The sequence below is a fragment of the Accipiter gentilis genome, chromosome Z, assembly GCF_929443795.1.
Source record: "Accipiter gentilis chromosome Z, bAccGen1.1, whole genome shotgun sequence".
NCBI lineage: Eukaryota > Metazoa > Chordata > Aves > Accipitriformes > Accipitridae > Astur > Astur gentilis.
In genome coordinates, this window is record NC_064919.1 from 29,225,932 (window position 1) to 29,242,633 (window position 16,702).

Consider the following 16,702-nt stretch of genomic DNA (forward strand, 5'->3'; position numbering starts at 1 on the left):
GCATGATGTAGAGGGTATAGAATAAGGGGTGGATAATGTCCTGGGTTCAGCTGGGATAGAGTTAACTTTTACAGGAACCTGGGAGGTGGGGGCATAGCCGGGGCAGCTGACCTGGACTAGACAAGGAGCTATTCCATACCATGGGACATCATGCTCAGTATATAAATGGGAAGCGGGCGGGGGGTGGGGGGGTTGGGGTGTCTCAGCTTTCGGTGGGGGAAGTGGCGGAGCGTCGGGTCCCGGGTGGTGAGCAGTTGCACTGAGCATCACTCCTTTTGTATACTCTTTCATTAATACCGTTGCTGCTGTTGTAATTTCTTTGTGTTGTCCCAGTAAACTGCCTTTATCTCAACCCTCGAGGTTCCAGTTTCTTTTTCTTTTTTCTCTCCTCCGTCTCCTCCCCATCCCACCGGAGGGGGGCGGAGGAGTGAGCGTGGTCCTTTGTTACCAGCTGGGCTGAAACCACGACACTAACACTTTTCTTCAATATTTTTTGAGTTTCTGAAAAATAGGTTAATGTAAAGCACTGTAGTGAATCATGGCTTGCTCAATTTTTCATAGGGTTCAATCTGTTAATGCTGTTCTCAAAGTTCTTGGATGCTTTAGCACTTGTGTTTCCTCCACCTTCACAGAAAGAATGTGTCATCAGGATCTTCAGCAGGCAAGCGTCTAGCAAAATGGCAAAATGAAATGGGGCAATAATCCTACCAGACATCACAGTTGGTATTTATACCAGAATACATAAAGAAGCTTGAAGCTTTTTTCTTTTTCTTTCTTTTTTTTTTTTTTTTTTTTTTAATCCACTGAAAAAAATAATAAAGGAACATAACAGACAAAAGTTTTCTTCTTGCTCAGGCATCTTTCTACACTTTGCTTTGCCAAAGTACTATGAAATTGCATCATCTACCTATTGTCACTGTGTAGAGCTGCAGAATATCACAGAAATACCACAGGATTTTAATCCAAACCATACTCAAATGGCATAAAATTTATTGTTTTATTCCCTCAGAACTCTTCTCTAAATTTCATGTAAGCTTAGGAGTATAAAAGTACACACATACAGCCTCCTCCTTTCTACCTTCACTGCAGCACAGCTTCGATCATGGAATTTTGCTAAAATGTTCCATTGCCCTCCTTAATCACCCAGAAATACAGACAATTACTTTCTAGAGAGATTTGGGACCAGCACTTCATCTCCTTCCATGTCTTTGCTTGTTTTACACTGAAACCATACACTATTTCACTCTTCCTAATCTTGCAGCACTGGCCCTCTGAGGTTTTCCATTTATTTCTCCAGGCTTTGCCCTGATACATTCTGATGAATTCTTTCTCCCGTCCCACTCTTCACAGAAGTAAAAACACTGTGCAAAGCTCTCCTTTGCCCTCCCCCTCTTTTCACTCTAGACCAATTCTTTGATAGGCAAGATCAAGCATAGGCAAGTTTAGACAACTGTCTCCTAAAAATGGATGGAATGTGGTCAGCTAATATCCTCACCTTCCCGTTTGTTTTCAGTGCAAGTCAGCTGATGCTGGATTTTTCCCCACAGACTGACAGCCTTCTTTCCTCAGCTCTTCTAACATGGCCTAGATAGTTCCTCTGTAGCTTTGCCTTGATGTCATTCTTTACTACCAGACTACTAAAACTAAGAGTAAGTCAAGGAGGATGTAAGAAAGACAAACTGGGTATTGAAACATTACGGTAAAGTTCCCTCCTTTGAGCCATTCCACAAAAACGTACAAGATTAGGTTTAGCACTTACACCACTGAAGCAGCAGCACTGAATCTTAACTACTGCCATCCAGAAGCAGCCAAATGCTGCAACCAAAGGGAACTTCTGAGGGAGTAGTGTCATTAAGAATGATCCTTGCATGACAGAGGAGGAAAGTAAAGTGGTTGCTGATTGATGGAAGTCATCACTCTGATGCAAGGAAATAAGACCGCAGAATTGCTTGATAATGATTCCTGAGATTTATTTTTTTTTTTTTTAATGAATCTGTGATGCTTTGTAGGTCAGTTATCAGCATCTTGTAACAGCCTACTCTCCCAAGCTGCACCCATGGTTAAGAGTCAGGACACATCTACAAAAGCAGCTCACAAAGATTTCTATGTTTAAGTAACATATATTTAACAATGATACCTAGCTTTTACATGATCAGAAACAAGTACTACAGAGAACTAGGGATGCCCCTTGCTCCTTCCAAAAAAAGGAAGCTTTCCATATTTTACAGACAAGAAGATAGAGCTTGATCGTCCCCGAGTGCTTTTATAATGGAATAGAGGAAAAAAAGTATTTCACCAATAAAATCACTGGGGCAAAACCCCCATAATCTGTCTGAAGGTTCTCAAGGAATTAAAAGTTGGAATTAACCTCTGGCTAAGAAATGTGGTGTGATACAGATGAAAAAAATAAATAAATCAATAATCCAAACATTATTGTGTTCTTCTGAGGATCCATCTATCAAACTCATGTTTTTGCTACTCTTGGAGTGTTTAGTTTAATCACACGTCATGGAAACTAATGTCCCAATTAACAGATCAAATCACTGAAAACCACTCATGCAAATAGTTCCCAGAAAGAATCATCAATAAAATAAAACTATTTGCCAAATGCTCAGACAACATGGAAAGAAATGTGCACTTTTACTGTTGGCTGTCAAACCTCACATTGTCTTTAAAGTTATTAGCATTGTAGTAAATTTACATTTTTCAATTTTAGATCTGCATTTTTCTACAACAGCTTAACAACTTACATTTCTGTAATGTAGGTCAACTGTAAGTCTTCCTCAAATAATTTTTTCTAGGTTTTTTTGCTTACATTCTTACTGAAGATCATTTTTTTCTATTGTTTCTCTTTAGCACACATTCCTCTAAGATTTAAGTTTAACATTAGTAACAGACTTCAGCCAGACCACTCTCCCAAACATCTAGAACATCAAAATTTTATTATGTTGGATAATTTGTGTTTCAGATTCTTTGGTACCATTGAAAATTAGAAACAACAGTTATGTTACCCATTAACAATTGTTTGCTTAGTCTGTATTTCCCTTCCTAATACAAACATTCATTTGATGCATAAATTTCATATTAGCTTAGTATTCACCTTCAGACCTTTTTTTTCTTTTTTTAAACTGAATCCTGTATTTTACCAAATGAAAACATACTTAGGTTTTTTTCAGACCACAGTTGTGTGTTCTGGACAGCTTTTTTAATTTCTTCAAAGGCAAATTATACAGCCTGATACCACCTAACTTTACTGAAACTAACCAGCTGACATTTCTGCAGATATTGTAGATATTGGAAGTTTTTATCCAGCTTATAGCCTTTCTGCTCTTCTCTTGTAATTCTTCTTAAAAATTACACTTGTCCTCTTCTCTTATTTGCCCACAAAATAATGAAATTATTTATACTCCAAGCCCTGAACCAGTGAGAACCTTTCTCCATGTCCAGACAGCAACATCTGCATTTTCAGCAGTTTAATAACAACCTTTCTCCATTCTTCTGGTCTTCCCAGCAGGAAAAAAAACCCCACATCTAGAAGAGCAGTTTTAGAAAATTCTAAAAGCTCATCTGCTACTTATTTTGCAATATTGTCTAGTAGCCCTAGCCTGCAATTAACAATCCCCACTAAAGTAAACATGCTCAGCCAGGGAGATCATCACCCAAGAGAACCGAGTCTATGTCAGAATACAATGGATGGACAAAGAGAAGGTAAAGGAAACCATAAGGTCAGTTAGGTACTGTGTACAGCTGTAAATACAAACCATAACACTGCAGGACAGGAGTAGTTACAAGTTTATACCTGAAATGAAGAATGAAAACACTGAAAGAATGTATTTCGCTCCAATCCTTTTTCGGTGTATTTTTTTAAAAAATGCTAGCAGTGTCCCTGAATTTAAGATCTGCCTCAATATCCCAGCTTACACATTTGTACTTGATTCCAGATCTGCTTTGGTGTTAATGGTCTGTTAAATGGAATATTTGTGTTACTACACTGTATCATTTCTACCTTCACTCTTCTAATCCTCTGGAAGATACATAAACCAAGGAAACATTTTTTTGATGCCTTTTTTTTCCCTTTTAATTTATTACAAGAACAGCGAGAACTCACTTCGAAAGGTTAGTATTGTTCATATTCAATTTCATTTTAGTAGTCTGAAGAACCATCTCATCTTTGATTTTAATAAACTAGTTTAATGGAAGACATTATAAGCAGAAAAAATAAGACAGAATCAAAAGCTTTCATTTGGCTGAGATTTTGCTTAATTTGGAGATAAAAATCAGGAACTCCTTATGGATATAAGAGTTCTGATAACATTACAAATCAAACTTGCAAAACATTGAGCTCTCGAATGATGATATGCTATGAGAACTGCAAGTGTGTATGAGTCAAGCAAACAATATTACCATGTGTAAGCACCTTCACAAGCAAATCACCAGAAGTAGTACTAACGCATTTTTTATGTTTGAACTTGGCTAGATAGCCATCAGCCTCTCTATCAGTGTCGCTATACAATTACAGCACAGGATGACATTAGAAACATGCACAAAATATTAACAATTGCATGGCCCATTTCTTGAAATAAAGTAACAAACCTAAGCAATCTATTTCACAGAAGTCCAAGATCCCTACTTGAAAGTAATTTTTAAATGATCCCTGGTCTAAAGTTGGATTTTTCAAACATCCTTTTTCCTGCACAGCAAGACTCCACAACAATAGGTGTTTATACCACCCTTTTTATTTTTCAGCCAGAAATACAGTGTCATAGGGTATTTCAATAAACAGTGGTGTTTATTCCTTAAACAAAACCCCCACCTCTTTGGCATCTGACCATATTCTGGTTTTCAAACTAAAGACTATATAGGAACATTTTACTTTCAATATCATTGTTCAAGACATTAAATTTACACAGGTGTAGTTAACTTTTAAAAATACACATCAGTTTGTTGCAGATTCTAATAAACCTAAAAAAAGATAATCAAACCAGCAAAATGCAGACTACAGGGCTGCCTTCATTTACAACTGTGGTGTAAGTACAGAATGAGAAGAACCCTTCATTTTCCACAGCGCATGCACTAACTAGTGCTTTCTATTCATTCTGTGCAATAAACAAACAAACCCCCCCCAAATTCTACCAGAAAAAAATGATCAAATAATTTGTTTCAAAACAATGTGATCTTATTTAACTTCTTCTGCAGAGGTCATCAGCCAAAACCAAGCTGCACACTGCTTCAGTAGGAGATTGCACCTAAAAAAACAAAAAGTCTGAAAACTATTTTTCATTTTTAAACATAATTTACTACAGTGTTTTAAATATATCTAGGAATACAGCTGTCAAAACTGCATCTGATGTCATGGTCGGATAAAAAAAATCCTTAAGTAACAAAAGTAAGCTAGTGTATTCAAGCTACTCTGTTGAATAATCCAGGATCATCTCTTCAATGCTGATACAGAAATACTTCACTTGCACTCAAAAAAATCAGTCCTCCAGACCTCAAGTCTTCAGTGCCTCAAATCAATTGAATTTCCAAAGCAATGCTGAAGTTATTTGACACCTTCCATTATTATACATGATACAGAAATAATGGATTAAAATCAAATCAAAACCGTTACTGACATACCAATGCAGTCACTCTGTGTATTTACTGGAATACGCAGTAAATCCTTGTTTGTGTGTCAAGACCATGTAAAAAATAGATCTCACTAACAACAAAAAAAAGTCTTCAATCCCCAAAAGCTTTGTTTTTAATAACCCAGATACTTTTCCAGAACAAGTTTTATAGAACAGAGGAGGCAGAACAATTACTTCCATGCAGAAACTGAAAGATAATTTAATAGGATTCAAGTAGCAAAGGTTTGTTTCATGACTGAATCTCACCAGCGCAAGCGTAATTTGAAAATGTTTGAACTGGATTGTTTAAATAGCAAGTGAACCAATTTAGCCAAGCTCACTTCCTTCTTCATGATGTAAAAAAATAATACATACTTTTTACTGTAGAATACAGGAACAAAAAGTAAAACCAAAAACCTCCTAAACTTGAGTATTTATCCAAGAGCAGTTTCTAACATCAAGCCAAAATTAGGAACAACCAAGCAGACGTCACTGATTTTTTGGTGTTAAATTACTGTAAATACTAGATCTAACTGTACAAAAAAAAAAAAAAAAAATAAATCCCACCCCCCAAACTCAAAAGCTATTTTTTTGTTAAAGGTGTCCAAAGAAATATCTACCAGTTGCAGTCAAATTTGCATCAGAAGCTGCTTGCTCAGGAAAGATTTCTCCCTCTAAGTACTTGTAACACATTGCATTGCCAAGATTCTATTCAAATAAATTACCTTCTGGTAACATTTAGCTGATACAACCACCTACAACGTGGACAGTCATGTGCACACTACAACAGTGGATTTTTGCAGCAACAGAGAAATAATCAGAAATCGGTTCTGAATTTGAGATGATAGCTCATGTGTTATTTCTTGTAAACATACGGTCCCCTCTAAGGGTAAGGTGTTGGAGCTGGTATTGTAGCACTTCTGTGTCAGCAGGTTCCTTAATGCTCATTTTGTCTAAGTTGAGGTAGTCCAGAGATTTCGAATGAGCCCTTTTACCTTTTAAAAGGCAAAAAGGCAGGGGACCATGAAGTGCCTTGTAAGGTTCATATGGTAAAGCCTTAGTGCATTTATCCCCTGAGCTAGGCATCCGCCTCCTCCTCCTTCCATTTACTGCTGGGATCTCATATGGCTGATAGTACCTACTTCTAGTTTTGTACAAACGGGAAGAACGTGTAAGTCCTGAATCAAGCTGTCTGGAGCACATGTTCGGCCCGGATTCCCCTTTATTCTCCTCACTTCCTGTACACTTCTGGGCTAATTTTAGCAGCTCCTCTCCAGTCGTGAAGCCAACCAGGTAGTTAGAATCCATGTGAAGGATCTGATATCCTGCAACCGTCCGTCGCATTGGTGAGCAGGGGGTACTGGAACAGCGGGGCTTCTCTGCTTCCATCCTGCCTGCAGGACTCACCTCTGCAAGAGGCACAGGGAGGGTGGATAGGGTAGTTCTGGACTCTCCGTTTATGTCAACTTCCATTTTAAACACAATGCTATCCTCCTAAAAATAAAACAGAGCTCGATCAGAAATAGAGCCTTTATGCAACATGAGGAACTAAGAGAGGATTGCAGAAACAAGATTTTTGTATCACCCAGAAGTCACGACCAGTACTTCTCTATTTAGCCTTGTCTTAATGCTCTGCAGGGCGTTGCATAACAAAACTATCACCGACATCTGCCTTTTAAAATTATCTTAGGTGTTTTTTTAATAAAAGATACCATAAATATACTCCTGATATTCCTAAACATTAAAAACATTCTTGACTAGCACTGTACACAAAAAAAGAAGCATCTTTCCAGTCTATTTTTTCATCCTTTTAGTCCATTTGATTCCTTATAGCCCCCCACCTCTGAGGCCTTCTGCATCCGTTAGCACATCCGCAGCAAATTCTCCCATATTCAGCTGTATATTTTTTCTATTGACAATAATCTCAGTAAACAAAGCTTTTAAAATAATGTGTCTAAGAGCTAGTTCCTCAGTCAGGCGTGACCACAGACCAGGCCTTATCTACTGAGGGTACTACAATGCTTCCCTCTTCCAGATGTGAAAACAGCTTGCTTTAGATTCAAAGAATGACATCATGACTGTTCAACAGCTGTCTTTATAGGTCATCAGCAATGCCTGACCCCCCCCAAAACCCACACCATCTTATTCACAATCAACCAAACAAACTCACAGTATTTTATTCTAACGTATAGTATACTAGCATTTAATGAATATAGCATATGTTTCTTATAAGCATCTTAAAAATAACCAATATTCTGAATTTTATGGTATTTATTTGTTTTTCTATTTCTTTTGGAAATGGACTATTTTGCCCTGACCTTTCTTCCCTCATGACTACTCCAAATACATCATTTGGTGCCTTTACAGATACAACTGTCTACCACAAGCCATTACCAACTCTAACATGGAAAGAGAAGGTCAATATCACCGCAAGTGGTGATCACACCAGCGGATGCCAGAACACAGAAAAGGGTTAACTCTTTCCACTTTGTTTTCAGCATCATCTACACCATCTGGGTGGCACAGCTACTTCACAAAATAGAAAGGTCACATTTGTTTCCAAATCCATGCTTCCTTGTCAGCCTCACCTTTGCTCTAAACAGTAGCTAGTGGCTCTCTAGCCAATAGTTCACAAAAAATTCAGCATAGCTTTGTAATGTTTAAAGGCAATGAGACTCAAAGAAGAAAGGAAAGTTAGTATGCAAGTGTCAAGTAGAAACACAATTCTGAATTTCATTATAGATGACCGTAAACCACATTCAAGAGCTCAGTAATGTTTCACAAATGAGACTGACTTAAACCATGCTATTATCAGTTTGCAAACTTTTAAAGTGTTACTTGCTGCCATTCTGAGGTTTAGGAGGTCGCAGGCTGAGTAGCAATGATGCAACAAACAAGGGAATACTTTATTCAAACTTCTGCAGTTAGCCCCACCCCCACCAATCCCATCAAGATTAATCTCTATTCATTTGTCTTAAAATAAGAGGAAAAGCTGTGTGCAAATCTCACTTGCAAAAGAAAATAATCTAGCCTCATGAAAAACTTAAGCTTACCTTGTTTCTGTCCAGGGACTGGGAAGGAGCAGTTTAAGTAATGTTCCCACCTCTGCTTCCCTGCTTAGCCTCAAATCAACCTGTTGCCCGCTATGCTAATAAACTAGCAGCAAACAAAATCCCCATAGTTTTGCTGAACAGGATTTTATTTGCCACTGATGAACTTCTGTTATGGAGTGACTATTACTAATGTTCCTTCAGTCTTAAAGGTCCTTTTTCCATTCTCACAATCGTGGTCTACTTGGGATTCTTCATTACGAGTTCTGTGCAGCATTGCTTTTACAGATACAAAGATACACTTCATCCAGTCAGCTTTTAAGCATTTTGAGTTTAACAATACAGCTAATACAGCAAAAGCTAAATAAGGAATTAAAATACTGAAGCAAACCAAACACCAACATTTTTCACTAAAAAAACATCCACATAAAACTTGAGAATGTTGCCTGTTGTATTTAATTGACTTTGATATATATTTATGGAGTCAATTAAAACTTTCAGAATAGCAAAGGCACTTGTTGTTTCCTACTTTAGCACTGTATGAGACAATAAACACAGTAAGGTTTCAGCCACTGAGTCAAAGATATTTATGACAATTCCTTAAGTAGAAAGTATAGATCCTCCACCATCAGGAACCATGGTTTCTGGAAGCATAGCACAGAAAAATTTTGCATTAAAACTTTTTGCTACCCTGTGGTTTTAGCCAAGAAACCTAAATATTTAACTGTTCTTGTTCTTTTAATTCCCTATTTTTACCCTGCAGTTCAGAAATCTTTCCAGTAATCTTCTATAAAGACTAAACTCTTAAAAAGCTGAAAAGTTGCTAGAAAAAAATACAAGTGCTCAAAAAAGTATAAATAAAATAGTCATACAGCAAGGTTAGAAATGAATCATATTATCTAGTCACATATAAACAGCAACAACAATAAAAACCCCAAACCAACAATCACTTGCCACAACAATACGTGCCCTAAGGAAAGGGAGGGAGGAAGAGATGTCTTCATGCACTTTTTGAGTAAAGAAAACCTTCAAAACTTGAAAGCAACACAAAGGCTCTTCTAAGGACACAGCTTTTAAAATGAATTTACTTCTGTTTGAAACATGGGCGTGTGCCGTGGTAACAAAAAGCAATCAACTCTGAAGAATAACTACAAGCAGGGAGGGGGGAAGGAGGCAGGAGTTCACTGCCAATTACCCCTCACTGGCCAAAAACAGTACAAAGGAAAATCAGAGCAGAAAAGCCTTCAAGTCAGCAAGCTCCAGCCTAGTACTTCAGCTTGAAGGCACAGAACTTCCATTTCTGTGCTCCAGTGTGAAGAACAGCCCTAAAAACAAGAAATCCGACAGACACTCAAAAGCAACGGTAGCATCAGAAGCTGGTGCCATAAACATCAGAAGCTCAAGGCAACAGCACTGCTAGCTGGTGAGAGGAATGACTGGCCAGCTCCACAGGCAGAGCATCCAAACTCAGCATCTAGGTGTTCAGCTGTTCTTTCCCAACAATTTTAATGTGAGTTAACTCAAGCTGCCATATGGCTTCAACATGCTTTGTCTCCTTACCTGGTAAAAAAGGATAGAGAAACATCATTTAGAAGACTTCTATAAAAGAAAATCATTTGAAAGATTCACAGTGGGTGTAGATACCATTACCTACAAATACACATTTAAAACTTTTAGATTGCATTTTTAGGTCATTTCTGTGGCTATACGGCACTAGTTGACTACTGTTATGGTCATTGCTGTGCAGTGGTGTAAGCAAGTCAGTAATTCTCAGCATCAATAATAATACTGAAAAAACAGTACTTCAGTTTAAAAAGATTATTTCTTCATATCACAGCTGCCTTGTCTTCTTGCTTCTCAAAGAGAATGATGACTGAGTGATGCCAGTTCAAGACTTTATAGTTCCAAGATTTACTCTAGAATCAAAACAAGAAGAGGAGAAAGATGGCATATCCTTTCCTTTCCTGCTACTTCACATATTTAAAAAATATGGAAAATAACTGAAAATAACAGTTACCAAGAGAATTCACTCAACCAATACACTCCAGAAGTTCTTCCAGAATACAGCTTGCTTCATTAAGATTGTACAAGATTTTATCGATTCTCCCTGTATTATAAAGCAGGCTCTGCATATAAATTAGTCTGACCCAATCCAGCTAAATATTGAGAAAAATTGGCTAAAATATGGAGAAGAGGAATAATGAATAGAAATACTAGGCTAACTACCATAAATCATAGTATTACCTCAAAGAGCACATAAATATGCCTGGGATAGTTCTTCGAGGGTAAAAACATCGAAATCTCCACATTTCGCAAACATAAAGGTTTTCCAATTATCAAATCTTTCACAAAGGTGTCAGATACCACTTAAAGATTAGCATGAGACAAATGAAAGAAAGTCTGCATTATTTTGAAACCACCACAATAAGTTGCTTCATCAAAAGAACTGGTTCTCCATAAATTGGTGTTTCCATTGTTACTTATCTTCCTAAGTAGAACGTGAACAGATTTGAGAAGATGCCTTTTTTTAGGATGAGCATTAAATTTCCATCCATCCAACTACTGATTATTTTTTTTTTAAGAACAGATTGTGTTTGTTCCTACATGCCGAGCCTAAAGGTAGTACTATTTGTGAAGAACCGCAAAGATCTCGCTCATTGATGAAATGTTCATAATTGCAATAAGCAGACGGCAGAATGGAAAGATGGCAAGACTCAATGATACCAACGCTGTAAGAAGAGTCAAATGTATTGGATAGAGATATCAAGCCAGTTTTGACACTTCCCCTTCTCTGTGCTGCCATTACTTAATATATACAATGCACTTAAAAGATACAATGTTTGTCTATCAAACATCAGGAGTAAGTAAAGTCACCTAGCATGTGTGGAGCCAGCATGCATTTTTAATTATTTCAATTGTCTCTGTTTGTGAAGGGGAAGAATAAGGTCTATATCTTTCCCCTTGCAGTCTGAAAACAAAAATTCACAAACATATAGTATATGCTCTTGGAAATCCCATCTTGTTTATTAGTCACTAAAATATGATGATAGAATTATGTACTTGTAGAGCAAAGTTTTCTGGAAATAATTATTCCTAATCCGCAACTAAAACAAGTGAAATATTTAGTTTAAAGGGAAAAATCAAGCTCAAATTCAGCTGTGTAAGAGTATTCACAAAGGTACCACATTTCTCCTTCTAGAGCTGGGGCAGCCAGGCCACAGACATCGAGATGTATGCAGCTTGTAGGTTCTTCCAGTGCAAGCTGGCGACACTGCTGAACATACTGCCAGAGCCAGATGGTTATTTCTAGCAATGCTCTTTACTTTCCGCTGAAGGAACTTAAGACTAATGTTGCTTCACCATACTCTTGACGGTCTCCTATAATAGTTGTGATATGTTTTACAGACTGACACCATGTTTGTAGAGACAGAAAGGGGAGCGGGGTGTGGGTCATCATGGAATTCACAGAGAACAAGCTCATGAAAGGTATCAATAAACTATACAGATTCTTCACCAACTCTTGCTGGTCCTTAGGAGAAATTCTAAACTACTCTAAGCTAAAGAAAATGAGAATGGAAATAATATTAAATTGTTGTACCACATGAGACAACATTCAGCTGGAGTAGAACAAAGTGTAGCACAGAATTTTTCTCAAAATTACATGCAAGAAAATGAAAATATACATAAAGCATATTATGATCCTGCAAGCCTTAAGAATACAGATGAATGGATATCACTGAATTAATAAAGCCAATGCAATATCTTCAGGATATGATGTAAAACAACAGTTCACAAAACAACCAGTAAAAATGAAAACTACAGAATAGTGTGTGTGTTTGTGTGTGTATGTGTGTGTGAGGTTCTTGTCAACAGGTTAAGTATTAAGCCCTTCAGCAATCCAGTGTACTGTACAATAAATATCACATTGTTTATACAGAACAAGTAATTATTAAATGTTTTGCAAAAGAAGATTAAATCAATTTCTAATAATATGTTCCTACTGCAACAAGCTAGAACTATTCAACCAGTTTATTAATTCTTGTCATTAATGCAGCCTTAAACAGAAAACAATTATGATCCAGGAAACTACCTTTTAAAAGTGAAGAGGATCACCAAATTACCAAGGAACTACAACTGGCAGCTCCAGCAACTAGTTTAGACCATATCAGCATGACAGAGCATACAACTTACACAGAACAGACACAGATGGAATTTCAAGAGTAGGTTCAGGCTAATGAATTTTGTATAAGCAGACTTAGCAAGCAGGGAAAGTAAAAGAAAACGTTGCAAAAGAAGGCCATTTAACTTCTGACATCTCTTTGCCGAGCAATATCAGATGGAAGTGTTTAACAGAGGGTAACTTTTCTGAAATTAATTTAGAGTCCTTTAAATAAACAATGCAACTTCCTTGCTGGGTGGACTCACAGATGAATTCTTCCCCCCCCAACTCCATCAATAAGCCAATGCTCCTGGTCAGCATAAAGATACCCGTTTACTTACTACCAGTACTCATCAAAAGATGAAATAATGAGACACATGTAAAGAAGCTGATGCGTATTGTAAAACAAATATTTTTTATTCTTTAGTTCGTGAGTTAAAATAATATTTTCTTTATAATTGTATTTTATTTCTCTGTATTTTTGATTTTCATCTTCTCACCAACCAACCAAAATCCAAGTTTCATTTTCAAAGTTCCCTTCTCTCCAGTTTCAGGACAGCCCACTTGGAAAAAGACCCACACCACAACCTGACTTATCCACAAAAATTAAATTTCCTTTTTTTAAAATAATAAAGATAAATAGGAAAAAAAACCCCAAACCCAGAGTTTTTCAAGTATTACAGATTTTACTGAATAAATACTGATTTTTATCTTTAAAAAACAAAACGCTAATGGGAATAAGGGTCTCCATTGTTTTTGTGTCAGAGAAGAAATGCATGTTTGGTAGTACCCTATACTGCCACGTCTGAAAACGCAGCTCTGCAGATATTATCTTGAAACTATCAATCTAAACAATAACAATATTATATTCAGCCTTTGACTAGGAACAGCTATTCAAAGAAACATAGTAGTTAAAAATAAGACCTACTCAAATATATCTGGAAAAATATGTTTAAACAATGCAATTTGTTTTTTTTTTTTAATTTTTTTTTTTTTTTAACTGAAGCACTTTAAATGACTAGTTCTTTGTCTTAACTTGATACAATCTGCATCAGATATTTAGGCATTTGTTGGAAAGGTATCTCATTCACTTATACCACCCACATTGCTAAAGATCATTTCCTCAACCTTACTAGAGTTACATATATAACAGCTTTAAAGTTTTGTTCTCTGCCTCCTTCTCAAATGCTCTTTCCCATACTTAAATGCTACCCAAACCCAACTGTTTAAGTGCAATGCAAGTATGGAATAAGAATTAACAAAAGCCCAAGAGCACATGCAGATACAGTAAATTTGTATTAAACTTACAACTAGTAAGTTGGACTACTAAGTATTCAGCTGGAATACTTACTTAATCTGAGTTTACCATAACATACTACATTTGCATATGATTATGCATGCCTGGTGGCCAAGCCGGCAGCATAATGCAGGTCAAAGAAGAGATTATAAAGAAAGCCATGGTACAATGTTGGTACTGTTACGCAAGAACTTAATTTCAGTGATCGCACTACTATTGCCTCACTTCCCTCTGTTTCAATGTCACTGGGAGAGCCACTCTCCTCCATCTTCATGATTCTAACAAGAGCTCTTCCACAAGGAGAAAAAAAAAATAAAAAATAAAAAATAAAAAATAAAAAATAAAAAAAATAAAGCAAGCACACCACGTAAGACAGAATATGGTTCAAAATATACCAACAGCAGCAGGGTGGTGGGAGGAGAAGCTTTCAGTAAGGAAGATGACTGGAAAAAAGTAAGGAGGAGAATCAGTTCTGCACATTTCTACGCCCGTGGCAAAACAAAGCATGGGTTCTGCAGCTCTCACTACACCCCTCCTGGAAATGCTCCAAGGACTCTTACTCCATTCAGGATGAGCCATGCCAGAAGTCGGCCAACTACTGGTAAAAGCGGCAAGTCCTTCCCCCCATCACAGACCCTCTCCATTACTCCCACTGAGATCTGTGTAACTGCAGGCTTCTGCCTTTGATTCATTTCCACATGCAGCTATGCAAACATGTATGTATGTATGTATGTACAGAGACAGACTGCTCCACTCTAGAGAGCACGCTAACAAGCAAAGTTACGTTCATAGAACACATCTACAAATGCACATCATTTGCTATTTCCTTTATAATAGGTACATACACACTCATGTTTATGCCAGCTAACCCCTCTATGTAAAACAGCATTTAAATAACTTTATATATAAAGAAATTAAGACCTGAGATTATTTTCCTACGTATCTGTAGACCACTCGAAACAGCGCCTCAACCGTTCAGAGCCACTCCCCCAAGTATCTTAATACGCAGAGACAGAATGAGCAAAAACACGCCTGCCAATACACCAAAGCAGCTTAGCAAGCTTCATACTCTGTGAAGTAACACTGTAATGCACGTTAGAGCGCACGAATGCAACCCACGGGTATCGCGGGCAGCACAATCAACGTTTACACAGAGCTTTGAGCCTCCCCTTAGCCGCCACTAAGCAAGGTTTATTACAGAGCAATACAAAGTTACCGATAGATGGGAAGCTGGGCACTAGCGCCCTTTGTTGCTAGGAGACTGAACAGTAAGGTCCTACTCCGGTTTAGCCCTTGCCTAAGAGTATTAAGAACAGCGTGGGGACTGCTGTTGGTTGCAAGTTGCAGCTGAGGAGAGCTATAAAACGGTTACGAACAGACAGAGGTGCCGACAGGTGAACTACTCTCGGCTTCTCCGCCGTTTACAGCGTTACTAGCGGCCGGCACGGAAAGCGCACTCGAGCAACCTCACCGCAGGCTCCAGGCCCTACATGACAATTCCCCAGGCTTCCTTCCGCACGCGGGTGCCGGCACCGACACCCTGGTTCCGTCCCAGACCCGCCCGGGCAGCTCCCCCAACGCTTCTGCGGTGCCCCCCGCTGCCCGCACACTTCCGCTGCATTCGGCGGCGGCTGCTGGGGGACGCGCAGCAGCCGCGCGCTGGCAGCGCGGGGTACACGGGCCTGCGGGCAGCGCGGGGCCCGCCGCTCGGCCCACGGGAAAAGGGAAGGCGGGCGGGGGACACGCACCACGACCTCCGCGCTGCGGGGGCGGGGAGAGCGCGTCTTACGCGCCGCAGGAGCCGGGGTCCGGCCTCCACGCGGCTCCCAGGCCGGCAGCGGCCCCGGCGCAGCTGCGAGGGGACAGAGGCGCCAGCGCCCGCCGCCCGCGGGAGGCCCGGGCCGGGCCGAGCCGAGCCGAGCCGAGCGGCTCCCCGTACCTCCCGCCCCGGGGCGGCGCGGGCGGCGCCGCTGCGGCTCCCTGGCCCAGGCCCCGCGCGTCCGCCCCTCCCCAACGACGGCGGCCGCCCCTCGGCCCCGCCGCACGGCCCCGCTGCCGCCGGGGCGCCGAGGTCGGCACGGCTCCCCCGCCCTACGGCCCCGCTCGGGTGCCCGCTCCGCGAGGCGCGGGCGGGGCCCGAGGCAGCGGAGGCCGCGGCGGCGCCGCCGCCGCCATCCCCGCCTCCTACCTGCGGTCCAGGGCGGCGGGGCCGGCACGGAAGGAGCAGGAGCAGCGCGGCGCCGACTGCGGCGCGCTCCGCTGCTCTTCGCTCCACCCGGCCCGGCCCGGCCCGGCCCGCGCGCCGGGGCTGAGGGCGGGGCGGGGCGGGGCGCCAGCTAGCGGCGGCGGCAGCGGCAGCCGGCGGGTCCCCGCACCCCGCGGCGGCGCGGGCCCGGCCCGGCCCGGCCCGGCCCGGCCCGCGCCCCCTTCTTTGCCGCCCGCCCTCCTCTCCCTCCGACCGCTCCCTCGCTTGCTGGCGTCTGCGCGGAGGAGGCCGAGGCCCCGGTGAGGGCTCGGGCGGGCCAGGCCGCGCCGGGCCTCCGCGGCGAGCGAGCAGCGGTGAGCGACACCTCTGGGGGCAGCGCGG

At 40.5% G+C, this 16,702-nt stretch overlaps 1 protein-coding gene across 2 annotated transcripts; it reads right to left on the reverse strand.

Moving 5' to 3' along the window:
- Positions 1–5,804: 5,804 nt before the first annotated feature.
- On the reverse strand, positions 5,805–16,411 carry MACIR (macrophage immunometabolism regulator). Of its 2 annotated transcripts, XM_049796400.1 has the most exons (3): positions 15,587–15,721; positions 8,663–10,219; positions 5,805–7,103 (listed from the first exon to the last, which is right to left on the reverse strand). In XM_049796400.1, the coding sequence occupies exon 3, from the start codon at positions 7,080–7,082 to the stop codon at positions 6,459–6,461; it is 624 nt and encodes a 207-aa protein (XP_049652357.1). In that variant the 5' UTR covers positions 7,083–7,103; positions 8,663–10,219; positions 15,587–15,721; the 3' UTR covers positions 5,805–6,458. The 2 variants fall into 2 exon arrangements, with proteins under 2 accessions (XP_049652357.1, XP_049652356.1); XM_049796399.1 differs by lacking the exons at positions 8,663–10,219; positions 15,587–15,721 and adding an exon at positions 16,304–16,411.
- Positions 16,412–16,702: the final 291 nt, after the last annotated feature.

What these genes read in the sequence shown, in the direction of transcription:
- MACIR (XM_049796399.1), bottom strand. Translation starts at nt 7,082, where the DNA reads ATGGAAGTTGACATAAACGGAGAGTCCAGAACTACCCTATCCACCCTC.